The following is a 15323-nucleotide window of genomic DNA, read 5'->3' as shown; positions in this document are numbered from 1 at the left end:
AATCATATGTCGAGATTGATTGACCTGAATGTTTATTTGGTGGCTTATTACTATAGAATGCTTTGTTTTAGGTTCAAATTATTATTGTTAATTAAAACATCTTCAGTGGAAATTTGTTAATCCTAAAGACATAGAAGTCCATATATTTTCATTTTTCAGGCATAAACAATCCAAATTGTGGGTATCGAGGCAATCACGAGAAGAACGTGGTGATATTGCTACAGGTTTTTAATATGAAGAACTGAGATAACAGACCCCAAATTTTAGTATAACAAAACTTTACATTTTGTGAAGGGACCAACACAAGAGATATGAGGTCATTCGTTTAGGCTCATGAAGTAAAATAAAGCCGAGCACGAATTTCTGACTTAGCCTGGGACAGCCTCAGTTCAGTCGCTCTCTCCCTGCTGTGCTGCTCCGTTTCAGGCTGATATTGCTCTTTGTTTTCTATCTTGGAGAACTAATAAACCTACAGCCTTTATTGAGGATGTAATGAAATCCATTTATTCATCCATCCATTCATAAATTCTTCCACTTATCTAATATCTACTAATTGCCTGCTTGTACTTAGTGCTGTGTTAGGTGCTGGGAAGACAAAGATTAGGAGATTAGATAGAGGGATTCAACATATGCAAGGCTCTGAAATGGTAAGAACCATGGTAACTTTCAGGAGCAAAGAGAAGGCCAAGGGCCAGAGCAAAAAAATAAAATTGAAAGACAGAAAGTTGGAAGAGGCCAGGGACAATTATGTAGGACTCCATAGGACATGAAAATCCAGTATATCAAATAGCTCTTCCCTCTGCAATGATGGGACACAGGAGAACAGAAGTTACATTCACCCAACACAAGACACATACAGTGGAAAAGCAATAAGATAGTTGACCTCTGCTCATAAGCATGATTACAGGTAGGAAGTTTAATCTTTATATAGTTATGTTTATTTTTTTTCAATTTTAGCATTATAAGATTGGAATAGATAATATTAAAGATGTTGTCCCCAAATTCCCAAACCAGGAAGCAAGTAAGGTTCTATTCATGCAGAATAAAAATTTTTGGTTTTGTTTCTTGAACTGAGTTAAATAAACTCTAGAAAAATGAACTAGTTGTGTGAGATTTGGGGCAACAGTCTCTGTCATACAGTCCACCTTATTTTTCAAGTAGTTTCATCATCTCATAGGAAATAAAAGTTCCCAGCCTAGGAAGAAAAGAAAGCAGATTAGCCCCTAATTTAGAGAGGTAAGGTTTAAAATAAGAAACAAAGTGCTCTTGAAACCAGAGAACACACATTAGATTGATTGGCTAACTGCAAACTTTGAAAATATAAAAGAAATGCATTCTTTTGAAATACAGAAAAACAAAACATCTGATTCATTTCACAAGGGCAAGTGAAAAGAAGAGGGGACTTTAAATTACTTAAACTTTAAAAGAGAAAAAATTTCTTACTCTAGAGGAGAGAATAGAAATACAATATGGCAAAAACTTCCCTACTTCAGGGAATAGAAAATACACTCGGTTTGCAAATCAGTCATTTTTTGAAGCGGTTTTGTGGTGAAGGCACATTGTTAACTTTAGCTGTATGTCTATCTCTTCATATTCTCAGAATATTCAATAACTCAGTCATTTCATCTAACTTCATGAAATAGAATACTAACATTTTATGTCTCCTGAATTTAGTTTAACATTTTTATCCCGTTGGTATGCAAATTCAAAAACGATCAGTAACAATGTGAACAATTGCCAGTGTAAATCAACGTATCGTATTATGATAAAAAGACAGATTTGATCAAGGGTAAGTAAAGCTATAGAGCAGAAAGAGGTCACAAGTACAGAAGTCACTGTGCGAGTCCGGATGTTCAGCACAGTAAAGATAAGCAAGAGGGAGGCTATGAAAACAAAAGTGAAGTTCTACATATAAGACCAAAGTTACAATGAGCTTTATGAACGTTTTGTTTCTTTAAAAACATTCCCTCTTATTGTTACACTTAATAAATTTTGCTTGGAACCCAGTCTCCTAACTGTATCCATTATGACAAATATAGACACAAGGCAAAAATAAGGGAGATTAAAAGTAAACTATTAATTCTGCAAGGTGCTGTCAATCCAACTCACCGGATCTCTGAAGTGGAGATTCATGTTCTAAAGGGGAGGTCCTTCTAGTTCTGATATCAGCATAGACTATATCTTCAGCCATTGCAGGTATCAAAAGGGAAGACGAGACCACAGATGGTGCTTTTCTGAAGGGAGAATCATATTTCTGAAAGCAAACTTCTGCTAAGTTAAGTATATTGAGATGGAGACTTACTTCTGCTCCCCAGGTGGGTGGACTTCCCCAAGTGAGTAAACAACAAAAACAATGTGTTCAGTCCTATTAATCAAGATCATAGGTTTTTGAATAGTTTCATAATATGGAAGAAAACTACTATGCATACAGTAGCTTATTCTTCAGTTAGTTTTCTTCCTAAATTTGGAATACTCCTAACTTTGATTAATGCCACAGAAGTTATCTCACCACTTTTTCCATAAACCACTTCCACTTTCCGTTCAGACATATTCTCTTGCAGAAACTGTGACTACCAGCATCTTCTCCAAAGTGGAATGGGAATTTGGGAAGGGGGACAAGAAAGAGGAGGAATTCTATTATAAAAGTGATAGAAAAGGGTAATACTTCTTTCATCCTCATCTTGAAATGCGGTGTATGTATCTAAATACTTAAAAATTCTCTTAAAGCTATTTCTTCTCTCGTATGCTTTACAGTAACAGTAAACTGAGGTGAACCATGGATCATGGAGAGGACTTCTACAGTGGAAAAGTTATATTTATAAGACACACAACTGAGGTGAACCATGGATCATGGAGAGGACTTCTACAGTGGAAAAGTTATATTTATAAGAAACGCAAATAACACTCTGTCAAAATAATTCAAGGTTATGGCATAAAAGAAAACAAGCCCAATTTTAAAATGAACTTTACAGAAATTTGCCATCGGATACAATATATTAAACGTAAATTTTTATCTCCTGTTTCTTCTAAAATTCCACTGAAATTATATTAAGTAAATTAAAATTGAATTAAAATTTATAAATCTAAAAAACACAAAAAGGAGTGGGGTTTTATCAGTTAATTAAAAATTTCAGCAAATTCCTGGGACATGGAGAGTAGATGGTTATGTGATAATTAATAAAGCAAAGCAGAGAAAAGTACAGCCTAGAATATGCAGAGGTAAATAGCTGTGAAACTCCCATAGGACTCATACTCAGAAATGTCAGATGGGAAAAATGTCAGGATCATAGCCAGCAGATTAACTGAAATTCTGCATATAAATAAGTTGACTTCCTCAGTTCCCACCCAAATGCATTGCTCAGAATTATCTAAACTGCAGTCACCCTTCCTTCCTAAAATCCAGAGAATTTAACCTACCTTAATCAAATAGCTAGAGAGTAGATCTTGGCTTTGTGGCATTTAGGGTTCCTCAGTATAGTAACTGTCTCCCATGAGATTTCTGATTCTGATAGGCCTGGGACACTGACCTCTGTCTCTCAAGATTATTTGAACACTCCCTCTTTTCTGGGCTGTTCTCATATTTCACATGGTTTTGGTTTCAATTTTGATATTTGTTTGGTTTTAGGTTTTCCTCATAGTTCATAGTAGAGTACTGGATTTGGAATTTTAAAAGCCTGGACTTGAGTCTTGATTACAAAATATAGTAGCCAAACAACTGGACAAATTTATCTTTTAATGGCAACGTTCTAATCTGCAACAGAGATATAATATGATCAACATTAAACTAGCATTGTGACATATGGGACATTGTAAGATGTAATGAACTATATAAATATTGTTAATTTCTCTTTCTCACCACTTACTTCCTGCAATAACATGTACTCTCCTACCTCCTAAACTTTTTGTCATCTTTTTATGGTGGTCCACTTTATTTTTCCTGATCTATGAAACCAATGTCCTAAAAGAGGCATTTATGTGTTTGCAAACAGAGGCTGAAAATAGTAATGTTTAATGAACAATGCTTACTTTATAATAAATTATATGCATTCTTAAGAATTTGGAAAGGTACCTTTCTCTACAGACTCATTAAAGTACAATGCAGGAAGATAAGTTAAAACAGCAAAATAAAAGATTAAAAGTGAATAGTGTTAAGATGTTGAAGACACAGAACAGACAGTATTGTGTGGTAAGTAATTAACGATATTTTGGGGGAAGCTAAGAAAAGGGAAGTGCAATTCAGGAGTGTCAAAAAAGTTACAAAAAGAGGAAATATGTTCTAGAATAAGGAGTAAAATACAAGCTTAAAAGAAATCATTAACTTAAAATGTAAGTAAAGAAATACAGGTTTAAACAAAAGTTGAGGGATCAATATTCTCTAACTAGTAAATAATGTTTAAAAGTAACTCAGAGACATTCAGTTAGCACAGAATTTGCTAATTTGCTCACTTTAGGATCAAGAGGTTTTTGGTCAACAAGACAAGATATATCGAGAGAGAAATAGAGAGCAAAGAAGAGAGAGGAAGGGAGAGAGTGAAGTTTTCCATAATTCGAAGAGTTTTTGTTATACCTGTGAACTTGAAGTATAGCTTGATGGAATATAAAAGTGTATTTTTTAGATTAATTTTTAAATTTATTATTAGCATATTTATTCCTACAAACCGTGATATTTCTTTATGCCCGTTACAATATAGAAGTTTAGACTGGTTAATCATATTTCCTCAAAATTTTAGTGACACCTTCTGCTAGATCACATAATTGTTAAAGAGTACAATACCATTCTGATTTCTGATCCTATGTCTGGGCCTAACTTTTCTATCTGGAGACCTTCAGAATCTTTGATTTATTCCTAGAATTCTGAAATCCCGTAGATGTCTTGCGAGTCTGTTTTCTCCCTTTCTGTTGGGCATTCAGTCAGATTTTTAAACAGGAAACTCAAAGTCCTTAGCTTCTGAGAAAATTTCTTTTTATATTTATTTTTTAAATTTTCTTCCCACCCTTATTCTAATGTCTTTTTCTGGCATTTCTATTAGTGAGATATTAGTGCTCTAGGCTGATGTTATAATATTATTACACACTGTACCATTCCCTTTTATCTCTCTCTCTTTAGATTTTATTAGCTAGGAGAGTTCCTCAAGTTTTTTCTCCACCCATTTTATAGAATTTGTTTTTGGTAATTTATTTTATTACCACTTCAATTTCTGAGGGTCCTTTCTTGTTCTGAAAATTTTCTTTCTTCACGCTTTGTTCCTTTTGTTTAAGTGAGGTAGTAATTTCTCTTCCTCCCACTCCAGAGATTATTAATTATAAGAATTTTTTAAATTTTTTTCTCTCTTTACCATCCATTTCAGTTTGAACTTTACCTTATATGTGCTTTTTTGGTTTCTGCTTTTATTAAAGACTTTCCTAAATATCAAGTATTAATAATACGTAAAACTGAGGTACTAAATTAGCAATGGTATGTTCTGTATCTGGGACCAGTGAACATCACCATGGATATTCTGGCAGAGATCGTTTGTTTCTTCTTATTCTCAACATTTGTAGGTCTTTTTTATTGGACTGGTCAGTATTCTCAAGGAGAAATTCTCCAGTTTTCTGCCTGGGTGCCTTAAGCCTAGTTATCAGGATCTTGAAGTTAATTAGCAGATGGGTCAAAGCATGTCTCCCATTATTCAAAATTTCAACTAATTCCTCTGTTTTTAATAAAGCACACCCTGTGTTAATCTTTCCTAGAGACTTCCACCCTGTATTCAGATTCCTTTCGGTTTAGTTTTGCCAGGGAGTACGCTTCCAATCTTCTGCCAAAAAGTAGGGATGCCATTTGGTTGCTCATGGTGCTTCTTGTATGTATTTTAATCCTCCAGTTTTTACCGATCATGAACACCTACTCTATTAGTTTTCTATTGCTCAATAACAAATTACCATAAACATAGTAGTTTAGAACAATGTTGTAAGGTAAATGTGGGACAGAGACTTATTTCTCCCTCCCGGTGCATACCAGAGTTCCGCCTCCCCCTGGGAACCTATCCCTGACCAAGGAGTTTACCCAAGGAAAGGCACGTCTCCTTTAAGACAAATGGAAGACAGCGGGAAGCAGGAGCCCAGAGTAAATGAATTAGCATGTAAATGGAGTTGTGCCAGGAGGGGTTAACTTATCCACTCAGCCAGATCTCCTGTGAACTCTGAGTCTGGTGTGTGTCTACACATAAGCATGAGAATGATTTACGCCTCTCTTTTGATCTGTCCACTATATAACCCTTGTATGTACCCCATGGCAGTGTGGATTTCTAGCTGACCTGCTGCCACCAGCACCTCCCTTAAGTCTGATAAACCCATGTCTACCTATTGGCCTGGGTGAGTTCTTTGGAACAGGCAAACTCTATGCGAGTGCCCTTTTAGATTTAGGGCTTCTGCGATACAAATGCACACTTGTTATCTCACAATGTCTGCGTGCCAGAAGTGTGGGCGTGGCTTGGGTGGATGCCATGCTTCAGGCTCCCACAAGGCTGAAATCAAAGTGCTGGCTGTGGCTGTGGTCTCATCTGAGGCTCCACTTGGGGAGGATCTGTTCCTAAGCTCACATGGTCCTTGGCAGCGTTCAGTTTCCTGTGTGCTGTCTACTGAGTTCCTCAGTTTCTACTTAGCTACCAGCCAGATGAAACCTTCAGTTTTATTGCCATAAGGACTTTCTCAATATGGCATCTTGCTTTCTCAAACCCAGCAGTGGAGAGAGTCTTCTCCAGCTAGACAGATGTTGCAATCTTATGTATGCCTTACTACATATGAGGGTAAGGCGGAAAGGTCATAGCAGGATTTGTATTATCTTCTAATTCCATGTTTCCACAAACTTTTTGAAGTACTTTCCTACACATAATTATGTATATCCCATTATGTTTGCTGTATTTTGTGGGTTAGAGGCAAGTCACAGGTCCTATCCACACTCGGGGTGTGGGGATCAGACAAGAGTATGATCAGAACCCAAGGAGCACAAGGGACAACACAGAGTTAGTGGTGCAGGCTCTTGAATCCTTTAGTATCCAGGGGTCTATGGCCTAAGTCACTTAACATATTCCAAAATTTGTGAACATTTCTCAAGTACGTTTAGTTACTCCTAATCACTTTTTATGTCATTAAACATGTTTTATTAATGCTATTTTAATGGAGTTTTTGGAGAAAGCAAAAACAAATATATCTGTTTAATATTACAAGTTTACCTGAAAGTACTCTACTGAATTTTTTTTCTCTTGCTTCAGTGACTCCTCTCATATATGACACCCAATCTGTTGAAATACACCCACACTCCACATTCAATTAAACGTATATATGTAATTTTTGAAACGTTATGAAATTAAATGTGCTGTTATTGATTTTGTTAAGATAGAATATTTTCCTCTTGGGAAATAAAAACTCCTAAAAACTACCAGCTGTAGATGCCAGGTAGCAGCAACGCTACATTTTGTAGCCATCTACTGATTCCACATTTTTCTTTGGCTCTGCAAAGCTCTTAGAGCCTTGAATGTAGTCCCACAGTAAAATATCCCTGAACATTTAGGCAAAGTCACCCCTGTCTTTGTAGTGGAACTGACCCCACTGGCTTTCTAGTTTCATTTGCTATTTATCTTAAAGCACATTTCTGATTTCTTTTTTGTTATTATTTATTTATTTATTTTTATTTAAAAACAATTTTTTGAATCAAAATTGATTACACATATTTTTGGGGTTCGACGTTGACATATGTTGATCAAATCAATATTACTAGCATATATATTGCAACAAATCATACTTGTTCTTTGTGCCCCTTGTCCAATCTCACCCCCTCTCCCTCCCTCTCCTCCTCCCCACTCTAATTACTGTAGATTTCTTCTCTCCTTCTGAAAGAGTAATGGTTACTCTGCTGATTTGTCGCCTAGATGATCTGTCCAATGCTGAGAGGTGTGATCAGTTCCCTCAATATTATCAGAGAACAGATGCTTCTTCTGTCACTCTGAAATGGGTTTTGTGGAGAGAGACATCCTCTTCTTTTCTTTATCTTTGCCGGTGACCCTTCTTGTGTCAATGCACTCTAGCGGTTGGTGGACCATCTGCGTGGTGATTGTGGCATCTAGCCGCTTTTGTGGCAGCCGTGGTTATTGTGGTGGATGTGGTGGGCCACCCACACAGAGGTGATGTTTTTGGCATTCTCCTTGGTGCTGGTGTGGTGTGCCTGATTGTGGGGGGGTCTGGTCCCCAACTTCATCCCTTAGGCCCCTGGGAGGGCCCTGAGGCACTGGTGCAGTGTGCCTGGCTCAGGGGAGGGGGATCTGGTCCCCGACTCCATCCCTCATGTCCCCAGGCAGACCCAAGGCTCTGATGATGTGTCTGAGCCAGAACTAATTTTTTTGTCCTTTGCTTACTTCTAAAGTGGGGAAATTCCTGTGGGAACCAGTACTTGAGCTCTGTGGATGAGCTAAATTGCTGCTTTGCTGCTATTTCCCTAGGAAAGGCTTTTTGTGCAGCTCAGGTCTTTTTAATAATGTCATAAAAATGGAATCATACAGTTTGTAGTCTTTGATGTTTGGCTTCTTTGCTCATCAGTGGATTTTTGATATTTATTTGTGTTTTTGCATATGTAGTGAGTATAGTGCTTTTTGTATGGATTTTATCTATTTTACAGTTGATGAACATCTGTTTTCAGTTCAGGGCTGTTTTGAATAAAACTGCTATGAATTTTTTGAACCTTAGTTTGCATGCACATACAAATTTCTTTCTGTTAAAAAATGAGTGAAACTGCTGGTTCATAAGGGATACCTATGTTTAGCTCCTGTAAGGTCTGCTGAACTAAGGTAGCAGTCATCCATTTACAGTCCCTCCAGAGGTACATGAGAGTTAGTTGATCCAAATTCTCACCAACATTTGGTATTCCCAGTTTTTATTTTTGTTAATTTCTTTTTAAATTTTAGACATTCTAGTTGGTGTGTAGTAATTTCTTTTTGTGGTTTTAATTTCCCTTTCTCTAGTGACTAATTTGAGTGTTTTGATAAGCTTATTTGCCATTTTGGTATCATGTGTGTGTGTGTGTGTGTGTGTGTGTGTGTGTGTGTGTGTGTGTGTGTGTGTGATGACTTGTTAAGTCTCTTCTCACTTGTTAAGTCTGCATTGTCTATCATCTTTTTTATTGATTCATTAGTTTTTAAACTCTAGATCTCCCAGTCTTTTGCTCAGAGGCTTGGTGTGCATGTTGGTGTGCACCTATAGCCGTCAGGCAAGCAGTTCACAGCTCCGCTTCGCCTTTACTTCCTGCCTAGGCTGAGCATCAAGGTCAGCCAGACATGAGAGCTTAGGCTCTTCTCAGGTAATTCCTGGACATGCATACACACTGCCTTATGCACATGTAAGATCTTCTCGATTCCCAGGACCATGCTAGAGCTTTTTGAAACCCACAGTAGATATCACATGTCCAATTTTTGTTTGTATATATATGTTTTTATTCCATTTTGGTCAGCTTTTCATCTCAGTTGTTATTATTTCTTCCCCTGGTGTTTTGACAAACACCCTCAAGAATTAGGGAAAGAGTAGATGTATAAAAGTCTGAAGGTAAGTCGACAAGCTTCAGCCACAGGGTGCAAGATGGAAAACAGGAGGTATTCTACAAGTAGGGGGCCCTTTGTGATCGTAGTTGCCAGAAACTTTAACAGCAATGAAACCGGATATGCAAAAAAAAAAAAAAAAATCTTTAAATATTCTATATTTTTATGTATTTTGGTATCGTGTGTGTGTGTGTGTGTGTGTGTGTGTGTGTGTGATGACTTGTTAAGTCTCTTCTCACTTGTTAAGTCTGCATTGTCTATCTTTTTTATTGATTCATTAGTTTTTAAACTCTAGATCTCCCAGTCTTTTGCTCAGAGGCTTGGTGTGCATGTTGGTGTGCACCTATAGCCGTCAGGCAAGCAGTTCACAGCTCCGCTTCGCCTTTACTTCCTGCCTAGGCTGAGCATCAAGGTCAGCCAGACATGAGAGCTTAGGCTCTTCTCAGGTAATTCCTGGACATGCATACACACTGCCTTATGCACATGTAAGATCTTCTCGATTCCCAGGACCATGCTAGAGCTTTTTGAAACCCACAGTAGATATCACATGTCCAATTTTTGTTTGTATATATATGTTTTTATTCCATTTTGGTCAGCTTTTCATCTCAGTTGTCATTATTTCTTCCCCTGGTGTTTTGACAAACACCCTCAAGAATTAGGGAAAGAGTAGATGTATAAAAGTCTGAAGGTAAGTCGACAAGCTTCAGCCACAGGGTGCAAGATGGAAAACAGGAGGTATTCTACAAGTAGGGGGCCCTTTGTGATCGTAGTTGCCAGAAACTTTAACAGCAATGAAACCGGATATGCAAAAAAAAAAAAAAAAATCTTTAAATATTCTATATTTTTATGTGTCAAAATAAGTTACGTCTTTCCAAAGTGTCAGTTTGCCTGAGTACAAATCCTAGATCTGAAATTCAAAGTCTTTGGGCAAAGTGCTTAATTTCTTTGTGATTTGGTTTCCCTATATATAAAATGAGATATTAGGGCCATGTAAAGATTAAATTAATTAGTTACATATAAAACATTTAGTCTGTGGTATGTAGGAGCACTATATAAATGTTGGTTATAATTACTGCTATGCTTTTATCATCTTTATTGTTATTATCATCATCTACCCCAAACTTTTGTTACTTTTATGGTTTGGTGCTTTGGGTAATACAGGGAGCAAATGTCCTCAAACTTAGCAAAGTAGCAGGGATTGAAGACCACATCATATAGGACCAGCTATAAATCAGCATGATGTGACCAATGGAACAGACTGGAGCAATAGTCAAGAGTGAGAATTATTAAGCAACAAGGTTTGAAGGAACTCTCTGGGATTTCTGAGAATTATTCACAAGAGAAGACTTTTTATTTATTTATTTTTTAATTTTTTTTTCCTTTTTGTCTTTTTTCGTGACCGGCAACGGATCGCAACCCTCAGTGTCACGCCCGTACCGGACCGGGACCGGCAACGGGATCGCAAACCTTGGTGCCGCGCCCGCACCTCGCTCAGCCAGTGAGTGGGAACCGGTCTGTATGTGGGATCTGAACCCTCGGCGGGAGCGCCGCTGCGCTCCCAAGTGGCACACCGCTACAATGCGCCACCGGGCCGGCCTGAGAGAAGACTTTTTAAAGGCAGAATGAAACTTCAAGTTACTTTATTTAGATATTCAAGAGAAGCATGAATAACCACTTGCTAGGTAATACCAACCCTCTTCACAATGAGGACAACCTATAAAGCTGAGCAAGATATTTCAAATCATCTTAAAGGCATCCATGAGATTACATACTATTGCAGAACGACACAACACAGAACCAAAAGAAAGCTGAGACCAGAAAGATGAACTGCTTTTCCTATAGAAAATGTCAAATAGAGATGAAGAAGCTGAGGACCTGAGCAGAGCTTCTGGCAGTCTTAAATGCCAGGGTAATTCCAGTCTTCAAGCAGGTGCTGGGAGACTGAAAAATCAACATATCTGGTTGTTTCACCAAAAAGCTAGACACCAGACAAGATTTTCCAGTTTTGGCACTATTGGCATTTTGAGCCAGATTATTCTCTCTTGCTGGGGGCTGTCCAGTGCATTGTAAGACATTTAGGAGCATTCCTTACTTTAACCCTCTAGATACCAGTAACAAGCCTCTGCCCCTCCATAATGACACCCCCCGACCAACACTAAATAGGACAACCAAAAATACATCTGGACATTGCTAAATTTCCATTGATGGGTAAAATCATCACATCCTAGGTAGAAAAATACTGCCCTAGAAGTAAGGCTGATAGAACAGGAGACTGGCCTTTGAGGGAGATGAAGCTCAACTTCAAATCCTTTCTATTACTCACATTAAAGGGAATTGATCCTAGATTGCTTGTCACTGTGATGATTTGCTAGAAGCACATTTAATTTTTTTCTACAAGATGTCAAAGAAAAATTGTATCAGACAAATTAAATAGTCAAGGAAGACTTTATTCCAGACTATTGCAATAGGGCAGAGTAATTGAACTCAACCCTGCTGAAGTGGGAAGATTTTAAGTACTGCGGTGAGCTAGTGCAGAAGAACTGGAGCATGTTAGGGGAAGACTTTATTCCAGACTATTGCAATAGGGCAGAGTAATTGAACTCAACCCTGCTGAAGTTGGAAGATTTTAAGTACTGCGGTGAGCTAGTGCAGAAGAACTGGAGCATGTTAGGGAGACGCTGGTCAGTGAGATGAGGCCATGTGTGTTTGCTGACTGGTACCTGTGGAAGTTAGGTTCCTGTGTTTCCACAGAAATGGGGAGATAAGGGTGCTGTCTTTCTTGATAATTATATTTCAAAAGGATGGCTCCCAGGTCCTTGAGAAAGACGTTCCTGGGGTATAACATGTGAAAAAGGTTGAAAGATTTATGTCTATCTCAGAAAGGGCAGAGAAGGAATTTGAAATTACAACTTTCCTAAAGTAAACCATCTAAGAAGAAGGAGATCAGGGGCCTATAGACAGGAAGAAGTCTATTTAAAGTTTAGTCAAGGTGAGGAGAGCATTAAGGCCATATTGGTCAAAGAATATAACACTATTCTAGTTTTCATTTTTTTTCCACGAAAAAAAAATCTCACACTCAGCAACAACAATAAAAAATAACTGGACACATAAATAGATAACTAGAAAACAAATAGAAATAATACACAGCAGTCAAAGAACTCCAAGAATGCCAGAAAATGCAATATCAGAGACAGATTTTAAAATAAGTATGCCCAAATATTACTTGAAGAAAGTTAGATTTAGGTTAATAATTTTAAGTATTAAATTATCTCTTAAGTAAATATATTTTATAATGTTTAAAATATAACGACATGCATTATTTTAAAAACAATAGCATATTTAAAATGAGCTCATGGAAATAAAATACATATATTAGAATTTGGGCTGAAACTTGGAAATTATAAAAAAGAAGGAAATGGAAACTTTAAAATCTATTATGATGAAAATTAAGATCATTGAATAAATAGAAGAAATCTTTTATCACCCTCTTCCCCAAACACAACCAACCAACCAACAAACAAAAACCAGAGTAAACATTACAGTTAAAGGTAAAATGTTGGAAACTTTCCCTTTGAGACAGGGAACAAGACAAGGTGCTCACTACCATCTGTCTATTTAACATCATCACTGGGGGCCTTAGCAAATGCAATATGTTTTTTAAAAGTTATACAGATTTGAAGGGAAAAAAAACATAGCACACATCAGCCATAGATAGGATTCTGTTTATAGAAAATCCAAGAGAATCTATAGATAAATAATTAGAATTAATAAATGAGTTTAGAAGGTAGCTGGATACAAGTTTAATATAAAAAATCAATTGTATTTCTATTTACCAGAAACAAACTGAAAACATACTGCATTAATTTTTTATTGTTGCCATAAATTAGCACAAATGTAGCAGCTTAGAACACCACCCATTTATTATCTTGCCATTTCCATGGCTCAGAAGTCCAGTGTGACTCAGTTGGATCTCTGCTTAGGTTCTTCCAAGGTCAAAATTAAGGGTCGTGATCCTTCCTGGAGGCTCCAGAGAAGAATCTGCTTCTAAGCTTATTCAGGTTGCCAAAGAAACCAGTTTATGTGGCTGCAATGCTGAGTTCCCCTTTCCTTGCTGGCTGTGGGCTGGGAGCCTCTCTTAGCTTTACTTTTAACCGAAAAGATATTGAGAAACAAGACTGAGATGAAGTATTACCTAGGTTTAAGTTTTTGTCTAGTTTACAGCCATTTCCCTTGTAACTAGAAAAAATACAAATGGTGTTGCTGAGAGTGTTGACTGCCACATGGCCCATGCATGAACAAGAGAATGAGGCACTAGTGAAATCATGAATCATTACCCATGCATGGGAGTAAAAAATAACTAAGACAACTTTTTAAAAATTTTATTGTGAATTTAGAAATTCTAATTGTATATATTTATGGGGTACAATATAATGTTATAATATGTATGTGTATATACACAATATGGAATGATTAAATCAAGCTAATAAATATATCCATCATCTCAAATACTTAATTTTTTGTGGTGAGAACATGTAAAATTTACTCTCTTAGCAATTTTGAAATGTACAATACATTATCTTTAACTATACTCAAGAGAAATCTTTTTTCATGTTATCTAAGGGTGAGCTACTCAAAAGAAAAGTACGGTGTTTCTATCCAGCCACTAGATGACACTGCAGCTTGTGTGTACAGGTGACTTCACAGCATACATGGGACTTCAAGATTTTATTTAACATAGAAGACCTTAAAGCACACTCATTCTTAATATTTGTAATTGGCCACAAGAAATTAGAGTTGTACTTTAAATAATGAAATTATTCCCTTTAAAAATTCTGTATTTATGTTTATTTAAAAAACAGGTTTTTTTTTTTTTCTAGAGCAAAATAACTATGCATTGTACACCCATGCCAGAACAGGCAGGCACTGTGGGAACCCCAGCCCAGGCCAGTCCCCACCACCAAGAGAGGCCCAAGAGCCTCTGGGCCCACATGCCCTGAGTCAGCTGTGCTGGAACAGGCAGGTGCCATGGGTGGGATGCCCAGCCCAGGCCAGCCCCACTGCCTAGAGAGGCCTGAAAGTTGCCAGGCCCACACACCCCGAGACAGCCATGCTGGAAGAGGTAGGCACTACATGCCACAGGACACCCACCACAGTCCAGTCCCTTTCACCAGAGAGGCTTGAAAGCTGCCAGGCTGACATGCCCCTAGCCAGCCATGCTGGAACTGGCAGGCACCATGGAGCCCATAGCCAAGGTCAGTCCCCACTGCCCAGATTTGGCAGTCCCTTCAGGATCCAGGCCAGACATTGGGGTGGAACAAGTGAACCATGATACCCCCTGCCACAATGACCAAACACCAAAGGAAAGATACCAGAAATCTAAAAAATCAAGAAACTACATTACTGCCAAAGGAAAATAATAGCTCTCAAGTTCTAGATCCTATAGAACAGGAAGTCCTCAAAATGACTGACAAGGAATTTTGAGCAACAATTTTAAGGAAACTAAATGAGCTACAACAAAACTCAGACAACACAATGAAATGAGAAAAATATACAGGACCTGAAAGAAGAAATGTACAAAGAAATCAATGCCCTGAAAAAGAATGTAGCAGAGCTTGTGAAGCTGAAGGATTCATTCAGTGAAATAAAAAACACAACAGAAAGTCTAACTAGCAGTCTAGAACAAGCAGAAAAGAGAATATCTGACCTTGAAGATGGGCTGTTTCAATTAACACAGGCAGACCAAAAAAAGAAAAAAGAATT

At 37.5% G+C, this 15323-nt stretch overlaps 1 protein-coding gene across 1 annotated transcript in view; it reads right to left on the bottom strand.

The window, feature by feature from the left end:
* Positions 1-2382, bottom strand: part of CLECL1 (C-type lectin-like 1) — a 7230-nt gene extending 4848 nt beyond the window's left edge. Inside the window, 2 exon segments of the mRNA XM_008578081.1 lie at positions 2110-2278; positions 2281-2382. Coding sequence (XP_008576303.1) covers positions 2110-2278; positions 2281-2382 — 271 coding nt within the window.
* Between the last annotated feature and the right edge of the window lie 12941 nt (positions 2383-15323).

Source organism: Galeopterus variegatus, unplaced genomic scaffold, assembly GCF_000696425.1.
Source record: "Galeopterus variegatus unplaced genomic scaffold, G_variegatus-3.0.2 Scaffold1626, whole genome shotgun sequence".
NCBI lineage: Eukaryota > Metazoa > Chordata > Mammalia > Dermoptera > Cynocephalidae > Galeopterus > Galeopterus variegatus.
This window is presented reverse-complemented; position numbering and strand designations above follow the sequence as displayed.